This window comes from Solanum verrucosum, unplaced genomic scaffold (genome assembly GCF_900185275.1).
Source record: "Solanum verrucosum unplaced genomic scaffold, falcon-dt-bn FXZP01000140.1, whole genome shotgun sequence".
In the NCBI taxonomy this organism is placed as follows: domain Eukaryota; kingdom Viridiplantae; phylum Streptophyta; class Magnoliopsida; order Solanales; family Solanaceae; genus Solanum; species Solanum verrucosum.
The window spans coordinates 374,547-390,166 of record NW_026020112.1 but is presented as its reverse complement, the minus strand read 5'-3'; the positions used below and the strand labels follow the sequence as shown (position 1 = coordinate 390,166).

At 32.1% G+C, this 15,620-nt stretch overlaps 2 protein-coding genes across 2 annotated transcripts; one reads left to right on the top strand and one right to left on the bottom strand.

Moving 5' to 3' along the window:
- The first annotated feature begins 287 nt into the window (after positions 1–287).
- LOC125825557 (60S ribosomal protein L24) lies at positions 288–3,116 on the top strand. The gene is made up of 5 exons (XM_049504881.1): positions 288–376; positions 1,651–1,726; positions 1,852–1,953; positions 2,150–2,298; positions 2,713–3,116. The coding sequence occupies exons 1-5, from the start codon at positions 366–368 to the stop codon at positions 2,867–2,869; spliced, it is 495 nt and encodes a 164-aa protein (XP_049360838.1). The 5' UTR covers positions 288–365; the 3' UTR covers positions 2,870–3,116.
- Positions 3,117–4,967: 1,851 nt separating this feature from the next.
- LOC125825576 (F-box protein PP2-A15-like) lies at positions 4,968–9,027 on the bottom strand. The gene is made up of 3 exons (XM_049504904.1): positions 8,548–9,027; positions 7,670–7,788; positions 4,968–5,790 (listed from the first exon to the last, which is right to left on the bottom strand). The coding sequence occupies exons 1-3, from the start codon at positions 8,854–8,856 to the stop codon at positions 5,334–5,336; spliced, it is 885 nt and encodes a 294-aa protein (XP_049360861.1). The 5' UTR covers positions 8,857–9,027; the 3' UTR covers positions 4,968–5,333.
- Between the last annotated feature and the right edge of the window lie 6,593 nt (positions 9,028–15,620).

Genomic DNA, 15,620 nt, shown 5'->3' with positions numbered 1-15,620 from the left:
ATAAACTTATGTTGCGAAAAAGTTGTTTGCTATTTCAATGTCAAGAACAAACACCTTCACGTCATAACTTGTGAGATATTATGACACGAACATATAAACTTATGCTGCAATTTAGAGGACATATTCATCATTTGAAATAATTCTTTAGCAGAAATACTTCAAATTGGGTTTATATGTTGTGTTTTTTTGTTATATGGGCTTAAAGTTTTATGGAGAGGCCCAATAACTGAAACATTCAGACAAGCCCACGAAGCCCTTTACATCTTTTGGCCCTTTAATTTCTATTTCTTATAAAACGGCAGCTCATTAGGGTTTCAACTTCATTGAGATACTGTAAAGGAGGGCGGCTCGCTACAGCATCAACCATGGTTCTCAAGTAAGATTTCTCCCGTTTATCTTTGTCATTCATCTCTACTTTATGCATCCGATTATTTGTTTCTGTTGTATTCGTTGAGAAAATTTGGTAATTTATCCATAAATGGTATCTACAATTCCTAGATTTAGCTCACGGAGAAGAATCAATGGTGGAACTGTGCAAAAATCCATAGTTAGATTCATAATGTAGATGAGAGTGTGTAATTCCGGAGATGCTCTCGGCGGAGCTCCCTTAAAGATAAATGTTGTTTCACTATGTATGCGTAGTATGGCACGCGAAAACCATGAGGTCTCTTATTCAAATCCAGCGCAGACAAAAACACTAGTATGGAGATCAAAAATTATTTTTTTTGGGTCGTTTTCTGTGGTTTGCATAAAAATAGCATACATTTCTTAATCATACAAGGATTACCTTAGGAATAAGGATAGTTATGTGATGGTGCACTTTTGAGTATTATAGGATTTGTAACAATGTCTAAATTATGATTTGAGCAAGAGTAAGATTGGAGATAATTGTATTTTGACTTTTAGGAGAATATTTTGCTGGGATGATCGTTTTTCACGATTCAAGAACACCCTAATTTTCATAGTGAACACTCTAACTCATAGTTCGATTTGATGAGGTTGGAGTTTGCTCGTGAAGCTCAAGTTCTGCTTGCAATTTATTTTCTCATTTGAAAGAATATTCATGCACAGACAGTTGATGTGGTCTTCTTATTCTATATTCAAGTCAGACCACACATCTAGCATAGTTTATTTCTAGAGTGATCTTCCATGTTTTTTTGCGGGTTAGTTTTCTTTTGAAAATCTGGTCTGTTCTGGTCTTTGCTTAGAGTAAGGGGAATTGTGTGGGAGGGATGAAGTGATAGGTAGGGAAGTGCTCCAGGCAGAGTGTATGACCTTGCAACTAGATTAAAATCATATTAAGTAGTATTGGTGATATCCATCTTTTCACTGCTCCATAGTTATGTGCGTTGTCGCACTGGTTGATTTCAAACCACATTAGTTCTTTTTAAGTACACCTGGCTACTAAAACTGTAGCCACCATCAGATGTGAACTGCCTTGCTGGCGGACAGCAGTTGGCAATTATTTTCTTGGTCATCTGCTATGTTTCAACTAGGCACTACATAAAAATAGTGATGTTAACCCAATTCAATGTTCAACTTAATTTTCTTGAGCTTGCTCATTTCCTGTAGTTTAGATTTTTCCCTGGTAATTCCACTGCCATAAATTCAAAGTGATGATTCATTGTTGTCTTCTTACATCAATTTCAGGACAGAACTTTGCCGTTTCAGTGGTGCCAAGATTTACCCTGGGAGAGGCATCAGATTTATCCGTTCAGATTCTCAGGTATTCTTTCAACAGATGACATGCTACTTCTCTTAATCTAGTATAAATTTGCTTGTTTTCTTTGGAATTGGAGGAAAAATCGTGCTAGTTCTGCTATCACTTTATTGATTTCTTGATACTTTTAGGTGTTCCTATTCGTCAACTCAAAATGCAAACACTACTTCCACAACAAGTTGAAGCCGTCCAAACTTACATGGACAGCTATGTATAGGAAGCAACACAAGAAGGTGAGTTTTCTGGACTTTGAACAACAGTAACTGTGGTCTGCCCCCTAATTGAAACTAAACTAGGGAATATGCCTTTTCTTCATCATATATAGTTTTACTTGTATAACTTGCATTGTGATGCTGAACTTTTCTAGGACTTCCCTATACTTGCTTATAATGACGTAATTTGATTGCGACCTGTGTTCATTTACAATAGGATATTGCACAAGAAGCTGCTAAGAAGAGGCGACGTACCACCAAGAAGCCTTACTCTAGGTCTATTGTGGGTGCAACCTTGGAGGTAATCCAGAAGAAGAGAACTGAAAGGCCAGAAGTTCGAGATGCTGCCAGGGAGGCTGCTCTTCGGTTAGTTTCTAGTAATTCCTGATTTTGTTTATCAGTGTGTGCGCCAGCAACTTGCATATAGTTGGTGACTTTTTGGATAGTCTGATCTGATGATCCTTTATCTTGTATACCAGACTTGGTCAGGTATTAACATTTTCACATGTGGTTAATACAGTTACTAGTCTGGGAAATTAATTTTGTGTCTATCGTTACAGATGTGCTGATACCTTTCAAGCACCTTCTGTTCCATATGGGCCCAACATGAACTAAAAACACCTAGAGCCTTAAGTGTACTACACAATGCTTGGTATTATCATCTTGGTGTGAGGGGACAGTAAATTATGGTGTTAGTCATTGAAGTTTAAGAAAGAAGCGTTTTTTTTTTCCTGGGTTAATGGGGATAAACTGATCTTTGTGTGTATGGATTTTGTGTAGTGAAATTAAGGAAAGGATCAAGAAGACAAAGGATGAAAAGAAGGCGAAGAAAGCAGAGGTTCAGGCCAAGTCCCAGAAAGCTGGAGGAAAGGGAAATATGTCCAAAGGAGGTGCATCTAAAGGTCCTAAGCTTGGTGGTGGCGGAGGAAAACGTTAAGCTGTTGTTTATGTTGTTTCCTTATTAGCAATAGAGTGCCTTTGTTTGAAGAGACTGTAAGCGAAGACCTTCATTTACAAGTATCTCATACATCTGCAGACAAATTTCTCGTTGACGGTTTTGCATTTGGTTGCAAATGCAGCTGTTGATTCTCCACATACTATTGACTGCTTGTGGGTTCATTCTCTATTACAGATGTAGTTTTTTGACTCCTAAACAATATATTTTTGAAATCTGTTTCTTCGAATGCGTGTGCAAACTCGTGCAGTAATTTACCATGCAGCAATCTGACTGAGCTAGAATATAATTAAGATGAGTTTAAGTTGGCCCTTTAACGTCTGTTTTTCTGCATACTTGAAGAATTACTTTCATGATGATTAAATTGATCAAGGAAGATACATAAGAATCAGTAGTGTTTAACATGATTGAATTCATATTCCATTTAATTGTGTAATTACTATTTTAAATGTGGATGTTGTTAAACAAGTGTAGATCGATCATAAAACTGATCTAAACCAAATAAAAATCAAGCCTAATGACCATAAAAATGCAAGGCTTAATACGTGACAGCCTTTTAAACTAACGCACACGGACTGCAATTTACTATTAAAATTGATTACGGATAAAGTGTTCCTTTAGACATGTTCAAATTTCAACAAAAAAAGCTATTGTTTGCAAGTGCATGTAAATGAGTTGAATACTTAAAATATGTTATCTTCTTTAAAAATACGCATTAGCCCTAATAATCTGTAGAATTTGCGTGCCAAAAAAATCAAAATCTAAAAAAGTATCTAGTTTGACAATTTATAATTTGAGTGTCTAAATAAAATTAAATTTGAAGATTTACTACGTGTATATGAAGCCAAAATTCAAACATGTTCTTTCAACCTGACAATCTTTTTAAATGATCAATAATATTTGATTTGATTCAGTTTTAAAAGTAAAATGAATCAAACCGCCTATATCAATAATAAAAATTTACCAAATTGCTACCAATCCGTTTTTTCTTCTTTCGAGAAATAAACAAAAGTAACACATCTTTTGATTTTTGGAATTGATTTGGTATTAGATTTCTTTGTTTTTTATTCTTTTCTTTTTTTTGGACAAGATTGCGTAAATAGGTAGACTTTGGGAAAAAGCCCACAATTTGATTCTACCATGTCAACTTACTCAAATGATGTGGAAGCCTTACCCAACTTGACCACCACAATACAAATAAAATTATGATTCAAAATAGGTGATAAATATTTACGTGGTTATAAATCATCTCATGAATAAAATAGGCATTTTAAAGTTAATGTTGTTACTAAATATAGAAAGAGGGTAGGTTTTAAGGTCGCCTAATAAGAAAAAGTGTCGGGTAAAAAATGATCATATACTACAATACAACAACATATCCTGATATCCTGAGTATAATTCCACATGAGGGGTCTGAGAAGACTATAGTGTACGGAGACCTTCACGTAATAGTAATTGAACAAGATATTACCAAAGATCACTTCACACGTTAAATGGTAACAAAACACTGGTCAAGCAGCCTGTAATGTTCCCAATAATAGATTGATTAAAATAGAAGAAAAATATCACCATCTGATGCGACATGGATGGAATCAAATATGCAGTATTTACGGACAAAAGTATTCGGTTATTGGGGAAAAAACAATATACTTCTAATGTCGAATCAGGATCAATCAGAGACAGCATATTCTTGCAGTTCAAAACACATTGACTTACAAAAAAAATGTAAGTGAACAGCATTCACAGCACATAGAAAAGGTTGTTAATGATCAAAAGATGTCATAATAACCAAAGAAGACGCAACAAAAAGACTATAGTAAACAACATAAGCATATGAGAGAGCACAACGACACGATTCTACCAAAGTTGAGATCTTAAAGCACTGAAATGTTGTGTTGCTCTAACTCTTAAAAAGTATTGTTGAATGTGTGGCGGATCCTCGAAAAAGTTATATATTTGGAGGATCAGACAAGGATGTGACATTTTTTTTGGACAGTCCAATCTCCAAACAACATAGTTGAATTGTAAAACATGCTATAAAAGTGGAAAGAATTCAGGGGCACAGATAGAAGCCTCGATATGAGTTCAGCCGAACCCAGTTAATTTTTTTCTCAATCTAGAACCCAAAAATTGAATTCCAGGCTCTGCTACTGGAAGAATTGAGCCATATTTTTCTGTACAAGAAAAAACTAGAATAGTTGGACCTTTTCTCCAATGAAAAATGAGCAACCTATCTTTTCTTGATCTTCTGCAGTAGGTATTCTATGCAACAAAACTGGATCAAGAACAAAACAGTATCATTTACATGGAGAGAGAAGACATACTAAGGCAAAAAATAATTTTACAATGACTACCTTCTCAAATGTATTGTTTTTAGGCGGTTTAATGGAACCCATAGAAAATTTTCTGAGAGCATTGGCAAGAAAACATGTCACTTACAGATACTTTAAACCCCTTTTCTAGGATGGACTTTCAGATCACTAGGGGTAATTGATACAGAATCAACACAGAGCCCGCCTTTAGAATGTGTGCAGTCAATCTGTTTCATTGAAAATCTAACTTCCGTCACAGGATCTGATGCACTGACAATAAATTCACCCACCTTGTACTCAATCCAGCTCCCACGCCTGATATTCCCATTTGGGTCGTCTTGCCCAGTGTCATCTATGAAGCACTCACTAACTGCATGTTGCCCATCAGAAGTAGACAGTTCATAACGTACTGTCCCCAAATCCCATCCATGAGTATGCTCAAAGTTGCAAGCACGCCGGCCGAGTCTTTTAAATATTTTCCCAAGGTGAACTCTGAATGTTACAGTGTATATACCTGGAGGAAAAGGAAAATTCACTGTGCCACTCAATTCAAACCACCATACCTGCTGGCAATACGCCACAACATGGAATCTGCAAGAGTTCAAAATTTGCGATATCCCTCATCATCAACAACGATCAGTTGTGCAAAAGTAAAGAGGGAAAAACTAGTATGTTCATGTATAATTCAATGGAGAAAAGGAGGAGACAACAGGGGCAGGACAGCCTGTAACACCTCCCCACCCCACCCCAAAACACACACACACACAGTGATAGAGGATAACATGAACAGTTCCAAGAGAAGAAAGCTCGGAGTTCATAAACTAGCACACATTGGAACAAAGAGAATAAAAAGGACAAACATCTCATATCCATGAGATTACCATATATTTCACCCTATAAATTAGCATACTGTTGCAAGCAGTACCACAATCTGATACCAGTGGTTCAGTTTCATACTCTCAAGACAGGAAGTTCATTGACAAAAGGCTGAGACATAAAAGCCAACTGTTGCCACTACTCAATCAGCTGGAATCAATCAAAATTAGAAAAGGAATGAGTAAGTTAACTTCATTTCTAACCAGAAAAATAACTGGACATTTTGAACAGACAAATGCTCCGACAACATCCTAACAGAGCTTAGTCAAAAAGTCATGTAGCTAGCAAAATAACATCCTAACTACAGCTGATAAACTCATCAATATATCATCTCTTCTACAGCTGAGAATTAAAACTCATACTATCCAGCAGAAGCAATAACGACCTAGGTCCAACATTCTATCTCATTTTTCGTTCTTTTCCCTATTATGTATATTTCTGTCTTAGATCTAATTACTACACCAACATATCAACTGATGAAGAAAAGCCACGTAAACGCACTCGGAGACAAGGGAGCATGATTTCTTTAAAGAGGGAAAATGGAGAATATTTTACAAGACTGGTTCAATGCATGGATTTGCTGTTTTCTTGTCTCCTTCAGGGGGGAAACACTTTCAGATCCTTTTGAGAACATTGCTTCAACAATTTCTCAAATGGATGCAAAATGGCATCTAATAACTCATTTCAAGTTTCAGTTCATTTAGGAATATACCATGGCTATGGGAGGCAAAGAAGAAGAAAGAGGAAGTGTCATATGCACTGAGCATTCTAATCCATCACCACATTTGCATCTAACTAACACCATCTAGAGCATAAGTTCACACACTCTGTATATTTGCTACAAAAGATTGATCAAACTTCGGCCTTCCTACCAAGTACAATCTCATTTGGTAGAAAGAAAAATTAAAAGCAATCTACTGATAACTCAAATCAGGCATACAAGCAGGAGGGTATAGAAAGTCAAGCAGTGTCAACACAATATATTGGAAGGCAAATCAGAATGTTTTCCACTTAAGAATCCGCTACAGCATTGTCTATTTGTCAGGTTTAGTGAGAGAAAGAGCTGGAAGTTTAATAACTACTACTCTAATTGAATTAACTTATATTCATTTTCACCTCATGGTGAATACATAAACCTTGTTTTCACATGTCCCCAAGGGATTGGTCTGGTGATTGAGGCAAGGGAGTAACAACTTGGAAGTTTTAGGTTCAAATTCAACATTTGGTTTGAGCCAATCTGCTCCAACCTAAGTAGGGATGGTTACCTTTGCAACGTGTGCTTGTGGACTGTAAAGTTTGCCGAGTGGATTAGACAAGGTGTCCATAAGTTAGCATGACCAATATTTTTAAAAATCAAATAAAGAACATTAAAGAAAAACTCATTTTCACATGTATTGCTCATAAAAGATTATCATGTGATGCATGGGAAAATCCCAATGATATGTAGTCCAACTCACTGCAGAAAGAAACTAGTTCTTAGTATCATCTCATAAGAGGATATAACCATTTTAAAACTCCAAAATCATTTTATATCACTGCAACAATAAGCTTAATAATGACATTGTTACACATAGTTTCAACCAATTAATCTAACCTTGATTCTTCTGTAGGAAACCAGTTCCAGTGTCTCCTGTCTTCCACATTAGTTATCAACATTGCTTTCGAGGAGATTGACATACAAATCTTTCCACTTATTCTTTCCAACCATACCTCCTGCATTTTGTCCCCCCATCAAAAACATACAGTTTAGTGACAACAAACATCACTCCAAAATATTGTTGCTACAAGTTCAACTCATAAAACATAGCAAATTCAACTTCATAAAAAAGGTCAACTTATTCCTCAAACGTCCCTTTCCAGACCTCAAGAGCAAGTGTGACGCGAAAAGCACTACGCAGAGAATTAAGCCGTGGGAACCTCAAATTTCACAATCCCTCCCAATACAAGCAATTGAAAAAAGTACCATCCCCCAAAACCTATAATCATAGCAAGCTGGCCTAGACTCCATCTTTATCAATTTAGCAAAACAAAACATAATTATAGTTAGCCAACACCACTCATCCATTTGCTCATAAAAGACATGGGAAAGAAGGAACTAACAAAAGAATAAAGATATGGGTAAATAACGCATCAGCGATAACACTGTTTCACAATCGAAAAGAAGCAAACTTGGAAGCTAAAACTTGAACATTAACCACTGTTCAACCACTGAACAGAGATTCTCACTCCAGCTCAACTTGAAAGCTAAACTTGATACTACATACATAGCATCATTTCTAACATCAAAAACAGTCTCAATCTATGACTGCTGCAGGAAAAACCCAACATCAATTTTGACCCAAAACCCCATTAAACAAGTATTTACTTACCACCAAAACTGAAAATCCTTTAACCTTCCAAAATGTATAAAAAAATGTCAGCACAAACTAAAAAATAATGTAGAATTAACGAACTTCACAAAAATCTACATGCCTTATTGCCATCATCAAACGGCACGGAACGAGCGAGGAAAGCAAATATATCTTTCTTAGAGAGACCGTCGTAATTTTGCGGAGGCAAAAGGTCGAGCAAGTGGTGGTAGTTAGACGGAAGTTTAGATTCCCAAACAGCATCAGAAGAAGCGGCACCACGAAAAGCGCGATTAAGCCGAGCTAGATTACAAATTTCAGGTGGATTTAGGTACATAAACACACACGCCACGCAATTTTCCGGTATATCACCGAGTCCCGGTCTGCCGTTGGTTGACCCGTTTTCCGTCAGGTTGGATAATGATGCGCCCATGCGATTATGGAACTTTTAGCTTTGAGAAGTAAAAGGGCAATTGTGTCAATTCATGGTTTATCACGGTGGTGATGCGGTGGCCGCCGGTAAGGTAGAGTGGTGGAGGGATGGCGGAGAACGGCCGAGTACGGAGGTGATTAACAAAAAATATTTTCTTAACTACTCATCTCCGTTAGTCCTTTTATTGGAGAAATAAATATATTTTCCATATTTTTATTTGGGTCAATTACATTAAATACTTCTACAACATAATTCAATTTCAGATTTATTTTTTATATTTTAAAATCAAACATTTATATCTTTTGTATAAAGAGCACTCCCGATAAGATTTGTTTGTAATTAAGTATATTAAAATATAATTACTAAACGACAAATCAAAACTCTAATATATTTACAAAATTTTAAAACGAAAATATTCATGTCTTGATTTAAAAATTTTAGTATTGTTGAGATTATTATTTATCTTTAGAAACTCACAAAAATTATTGAATGAGATATATCAATTATTAGTAATAACTTTTTTGGGAATTGTAATATAGAAGATGTAAATATTTGATTTTAACATACTGAAAGTTTTTTTCATGATTAAATCATAGTATATGAATATTTAGTGCAATTCACAATTTTTTATTCTTAGAAAGATATGTGCAAATTTTTATTTTTATTTTGCTTGGCTTTTAAAAAACAATAATAAAAATATTAATAATAATAATAAAATAATATACTCAACGAAATTTCATAAGTAAGATTTGGGAAGGTAGAATATACGTCTACCTTACCACTATTTCCTAAAAATAAAAAAATTATAACGAACGACCCTAAAATAAAGTGCAACAAAAATATCGGATATGAAGTTGCTAATAAAAAGGGACACTCTGTTTACAGCTAGCACCACTAGTAAACAAAAATTGGAGGGATATTATAGTACGTAGAACATGATTATGCAACACAACCATAAAAAGTTTTGATATAAAAATTTAGGGTGTGTTTGGTATGAAGGAAAATGTTTTTCATGGAAAATGTTTTCCTAGAAAATGTTTTTCTGGAAAACAAGTTGATTTTTGACTTATTTTCTCATGTTTGGTTGGTGAGTAGAAAATATTTTCCGGAAAAGATTTTTAGTGTTTGATTTATGAATGATTTTTTTTTTTTAGAAATATCTTTTATTTTTACTAGGGTAGAAAATATTTTTTGAAATTGAAAATATTTTTAAAAACAAACTTAAATTTTTTTGGGGGTGGGTTGAGGGTAGGGGTGAAAAATTGAATTTTTGAAGTTGAAAATATTTTTTAAAACAAACTTAAAAAAAAAAAATTTGGGGGGCGGGGTGGGTCAAGGGTAGGGTGAAAAAAAATGAAATTTTGAAGTTGAAAATATTTTTTAAAAATAAACTTAAAAAAAAATTTCGGGGGGGGGGGGGGGGGGGGGTGGTAGGTTGGGTGGGGGGCTGGGTAGGAGGTGCGTGAGCGAGGGGGGTGAAGGTAGGGTGAAAAAATGAAATTTTGAAATTGAAAATATTTTTTAAAAACAAACTTAAATAAATTTTTTTGGGTAGGGGTGGCGAGTAGGGGTGGGGTGGGTTGGGGGGCGGGGGAGGGATCGAGTGTAGGGGTGAAAAAATAAAATTTTGAAGTTGAAAATATTTTTTAAAAACAAACTCAATTTTTTTTGGGGGGGCAGGCCGGGGAGGGGGCGTGGGTGATCGAAGATCGGGATGAAAAAATAAAAAATTGAAGTTGAAAATATTTTTTAAAAACAATAAAAAAAATTGATAGGGGGGCGAGGGTAGTGGGTGGGGGTAAAAAATAAAAAATTGAAATTAGAAATATCTTTTAAAAATAATTTTTAATATTTTTTTGGGAGGGGGTGGGGATAGGGGTAGGGTGAGGGTGGGTAAAAAAATTGAATTTAAAAACAAGCTTTAAATTATTATTTTTTTGGGGGGATTGGTTTGAGGGTAGGGACAAAATAAATTGATTTTTTCAACAAAAAAGTAATTGTAGTTTGAAGTTGGAAGAGAGTTTTGGAAAATATTTTCCTTAAGTTTTGAAGGGAAGTCATTTTCCTTAAATTTGAGGAAAATGAGTTGATTTGGAAAACATTTAACCCAACCAAACATGGAAAATGTTTTCCGTCATACCAAACACACCCTTAGTATTTCTCTTTTTTTTTGTGCTAATAGTTTTGGATAAATTATATTTGGATTAGTATTACCATCATCCACTTTAATTATCATAATTTCCTCTTTTGATATGTAAAAAATTGAAATTTATAGTACTTTTTGTACAATTTTTGAATATCTAAATTTTTATTTAAAATATCAAATTAATGTAATCTAATTTAACTTAAAAAATTAGTCAAATTAACTTTCGAAAAGCGCAATATGACAATTAAAAGTGAACAGAGAAAGTAATTAGGAAAAAAATTACTCTATCATGATAGAGGCCCAACCAACAAAAGGTGTGTGAGGCTCCATTTATTTTTTGACACATGGACAAGTGGGCCATTTATGTACTTGTTGCATTTGTTCAACTCAATTTATGTGTAAATATTATTTTTTTCTCTTGTTATTTGTAGAAAGTTCTTGCTTTAAAGTAGAAAAATACATAAATAACCCACTTGTCCATGTGTCAAAAAATAAATGGAACCTCACACACCTTTTGTTGGTTGGGCCTCTACCATGATAAAAAAATTTAGTAATTAGTATTGTAAGTTATTTTTGTGGGGGGTGAAATAATACACCAACATCAATTATCTCGAAATAAGAAAAGTGAAAGTGACAAAAATGCCCTTAAGGTCACTCAAATCCTTTTTTCTATTAAATAATGTGGAGGATATATTTATAACCAAACAATTTTTTCTTAAAAATTATGTAATGTATATTATTTTATAATATTGGGATAACTAATTTTAGCATAATCAATCTCAATATAATTAATTCCAACATAACTCATTTTCAAAACAAACGAACACCTTGTTTGGATGATTTTTATTCATTGCATTGTTAGTTTAAATACAATGTTTGTTTTTTATTATTACTGAAATTTTATTGTATCGTCTCGTTTAAATCATCGTTAGGTAACGACGAAAGATTTTATTTTGTGTAACGATCAAGTTGATGTGATCGTGAAGCTACCTTAGTGTTTTCTTTTCATTTTGTCTTTACTTATAATTTAATAATGATATTTATCTTTTATCTCACCTTTTTCAGAATGTCTCTACCCAATACCCTACGTTTCTTGTTCAAATTATTGATGTATGACATTATGTAACAATAAAGATCAATATAATCTATTCAAACATTGTATTTATTTAACACAATACACATAAAGTCGAAGATATTTTGATTCAACGAAGGGGGAGGATATTAGATGTTTTCTTTTTCTTTTTTTTATACATAATTAATTTTTTAATAGTATTACATATGATAAAAGATCATATATATTACTCCCTCCGTCTCATAATAACTGATCACTTTTCATTTTACACGATACTTAAAAATCATAAATAAAATAATCAATTTGACTAATTTACCATTTATCCATATTGATGGATATCAAGATAATTTATGATGAGATAATGCATACAAAAGGTATAAGTACTCCAAAGTGGGTGAGAACAAAAGCATAAAGGAGTAATTAAGTATTTAATGAACTCTTTGGAAAGATAAATCTAGGAACTTTAATTTTATTTAAGCTTCCAAAGAGAAATTAAGGGAACATCAAGCATGATGATGATAATAATTATAGGGATAAAATGAGAAAAAAAATTAATCTATCTTGAATTATAGTAAGTAATCAAGTAATTTGGAACAAATATTTTAGAAAGATAATCAGTTAATATAAGAGTTAATATAAGACAGAGAAAACAATAAATTAAATAATTGAAGTAGGTGAAAATTATTTTAACATCATCTTTGCTTGTTCGATGACTTTTACAATCTCTAAAAACTCCCTGATGTCTCCTTCATGGTTGCAATAGAACCATTCCCGTTTAATAGTAAATAAATAATTTTATATTATATGGTCAAATTCTTTCAATAAACAAATAATATATTATAGAGTATAGACCAATAAAATTAAGCATATCTCATTCACTAACCTAATTGAAAAGAACTTGTGAGTCGTGCATCACATGAATGATGAAACTTATTAAAAAAAAGTGCGAGAAAAGACATAAAGTGACACCTGAAGTTATCTCAAATTTTCAAAAAGACACCTAAGCTATGCAAGCATCCTATTACCCCCTAAACAATCCTGAACTGATATTATTACATCATTTTTTGTTCACCTGGCATGGAGAGTATATGCACTCTCTTAAAGAGCGTGAACAAACAGAAAAACGAATATAATTATGTTTTTACAAGTATTTTGCTATAAAATATATTTTCTTGTTTTTCTTATTATTTTAACTTTTTCTCCTTATTATTTTTTTATTTTTCTTTCTTCCTTCTTCTTCAAAAATTCATTGTCATCTTTATTGAAGCTTCTCACTTTCAATGTCACTTTTACCACAACTCCACCTCCCCTTTTTACTACTATTAGTTTAACTCTCTTCAATTTTAAAATTATATCTAAATATTTTATTACATTTCGAACAATTTGATAAACCCATTAGATTTCAAGATGATTAGTAGGTATTATTTAGTTTTTTTTATCCAAATTTCAATTAAACTTTTTCAATTTTCGGAGAATTTTGATTCTTTCAAAATTATCATTTTTAGTTTTGAAGTTATATGAAACTAAGATAAATTAATTGATGATACCTTTAAAATTTTGATTTTTCTTAGAAAAATAATTAGTTTTATTATCAATAACTCAACAAAGTCTAGAAAATAGTATAATTTTGGAAAGAAAGGAATTTGACTGAAGAAGAAGAAGAAGAAAAAAGAAAGAAAATGGAGGGGCTCAACTTGACGTGGGGATGGGGTGAGGTGAGGGTGGAGGTGATGAAGAAGAAGAAAGAAAGAAAATGGAGGGAGGGATAGCTTGAAAGTAGGGGTGGAAAATGAAGTAGAATTTAAAATGAAATTAAAATTAAAGTAATAAAATTAAAATAAGTCAAAAGGTAAGAGAGAGAAATAAAGAAAAACTTAAAATGAAAAAAAAATTCAAATTAAATTAACACGTGTCATACAATGATTGGTGTGTGATAACACTTGCCATTTAAAATCTGGAATTGATCGAAAAATGATGTAATAATATATGTTCAGAATTGTTTAGGAGGGTAATAGAACACCCGTATAGTTAAGGTGTTTTTTTTAAAATTCGAGACAACTTCAGGTGTCACTTTATGTCTTTTCTCAAAAAAGTGCAATTAAGTGAGTAGGTTTTGTTTGACTTATTAGGAACCAAGATTTTTTTCTATCCGCAAATCAATAAAAAATTTATATTATAAAATATTATTTTGTTACTATATAATATCGAATTAACTTACTCGAAAAATACATAATGAAAAATAAGTTTTCACTGAAATATTAAAAAGTTTTTTGATTTATCTATGTGAAAACGCTATTTTTATTTTTTTCACTGACTATCAAAACACCTATTGGACAATTTTCCTTAAAAAGTTTGAAAAATTTTATAGTGGCTGAGGATTGAACATTATATATTTTACTAGTTTTTTAGCAGATAAACAAAACTAATATTGTCTTTGTATAAAGAAAATAATATTATCTTAAAGTAACCAAATATTATAATTAAGGAGATATAAACTTCAACCTTTAGTATTTGTTACTGCTAAACATTTTTCACAAGTACCTTAATTTGGCTTAATTTTATATCAGTTGACCAATCACGTACCAATATTTTATTTATTTTACATTTTTATTATGTTAACCGATTATGACTAATTGTGGTCCTAATTCCTTTATTATGAATAGTAATAAATTTTCACTAAAATTTTGAGACGTTTTTAAATTCTTTCGTACGAAAATATTACTATTTTTTTGTCCTTTCACTATTTCAATCAAAATATCTATCCGAACAACTACTAACTGCTAAACATTTTTCAGTGAGAAATTTCAATGAAAAAATCATAATTTTTTAATAGTGTATATTATGTTGACACACCTTTACCTCTCCGAAAACTTAAAAAGTAAAATGAAAAAAAAAAAAAAACATGTGAGACTGTAAATGAGTTTTATGCCTTTTATGTAGATAAGGCCATTTTGGGTAATTTAAGTGAAAAGCATAAATTAAGTAACAAGAAAGAGACATCTTATAAAAAAAATGCATGTTATTTTTTATATATAGTATAATATTCTATTTAATATTATTTATATATAATATATTATTTATAGATTCTATTCAATATTATTTTTATACCTAATAAATTATGATATTAATAATATTAATATTTTATACACAGAAAATCATGACATTAATAGTATCAGTAATATTCTTATACTTATATATTTTATTTAATATTATCTAAAAACTATATAATGCATGTTATTTTTAAGATAACAAGCGAAAAATAGCACTCGTTTCTTTTTGTTTCAAAATTTTTAATTATAAGATGTAATAATGGCAAACATTAAACTTGGTTCCTTTATTATTCTTTATTACTCCACTGCATATTATTGCTCTTAGAAGATAAATAAATAAAATTACGATATCTTTTATATGTAATTTTATTGCAATGAATTAAATACCCCACCGAAAATAATTCATGAATTAATTACTAATTCATATATTATAATTTTTATATAACTTGTCTTTAAATCAAATAACCCCGAGTTGCTGAGTTTACTATTTGATATT

Excerpts from the sequence above, each read along its gene's own strand:
- LOC125825557 (XM_049504881.1), top strand. Across the intron at positions 1,727-1,851 it reads TTATCCGTTCAGATTCTCAG|GTGTTCCTATTCGTCAACTC; the intron begins GTATTCTTTCAA and ends TGATACTTTTAG. Across the intron at positions 2,299-2,712 it reads GCCAGGGAGGCTGCTCTTCG|TGAAATTAAGGAAAGGATCA; the intron begins GTTAGTTTCTAG and ends GATTTTGTGTAG.
- LOC125825576 (XM_049504904.1), bottom strand. The coding sequence starts at position 8,856 with ATGGGCGCATCATTATCCAACCTGACGGAAAACGGGTCAACCAACGGC. Across the intron at positions 7,789-8,547 it reads CGTTTGATGATGGCAATAAG|GAGGTATGGTTGGAAAGAAT; the intron begins GCATGTAGATTT and ends GACAAAATGCAG. Across the intron at positions 5,791-7,669 it reads TTTCCTACAGAAGAATCAAG|ATTCCATGTTGTGGCGTATT; the intron begins GTTAGATTAATT and ends GAACTCTTGCAG.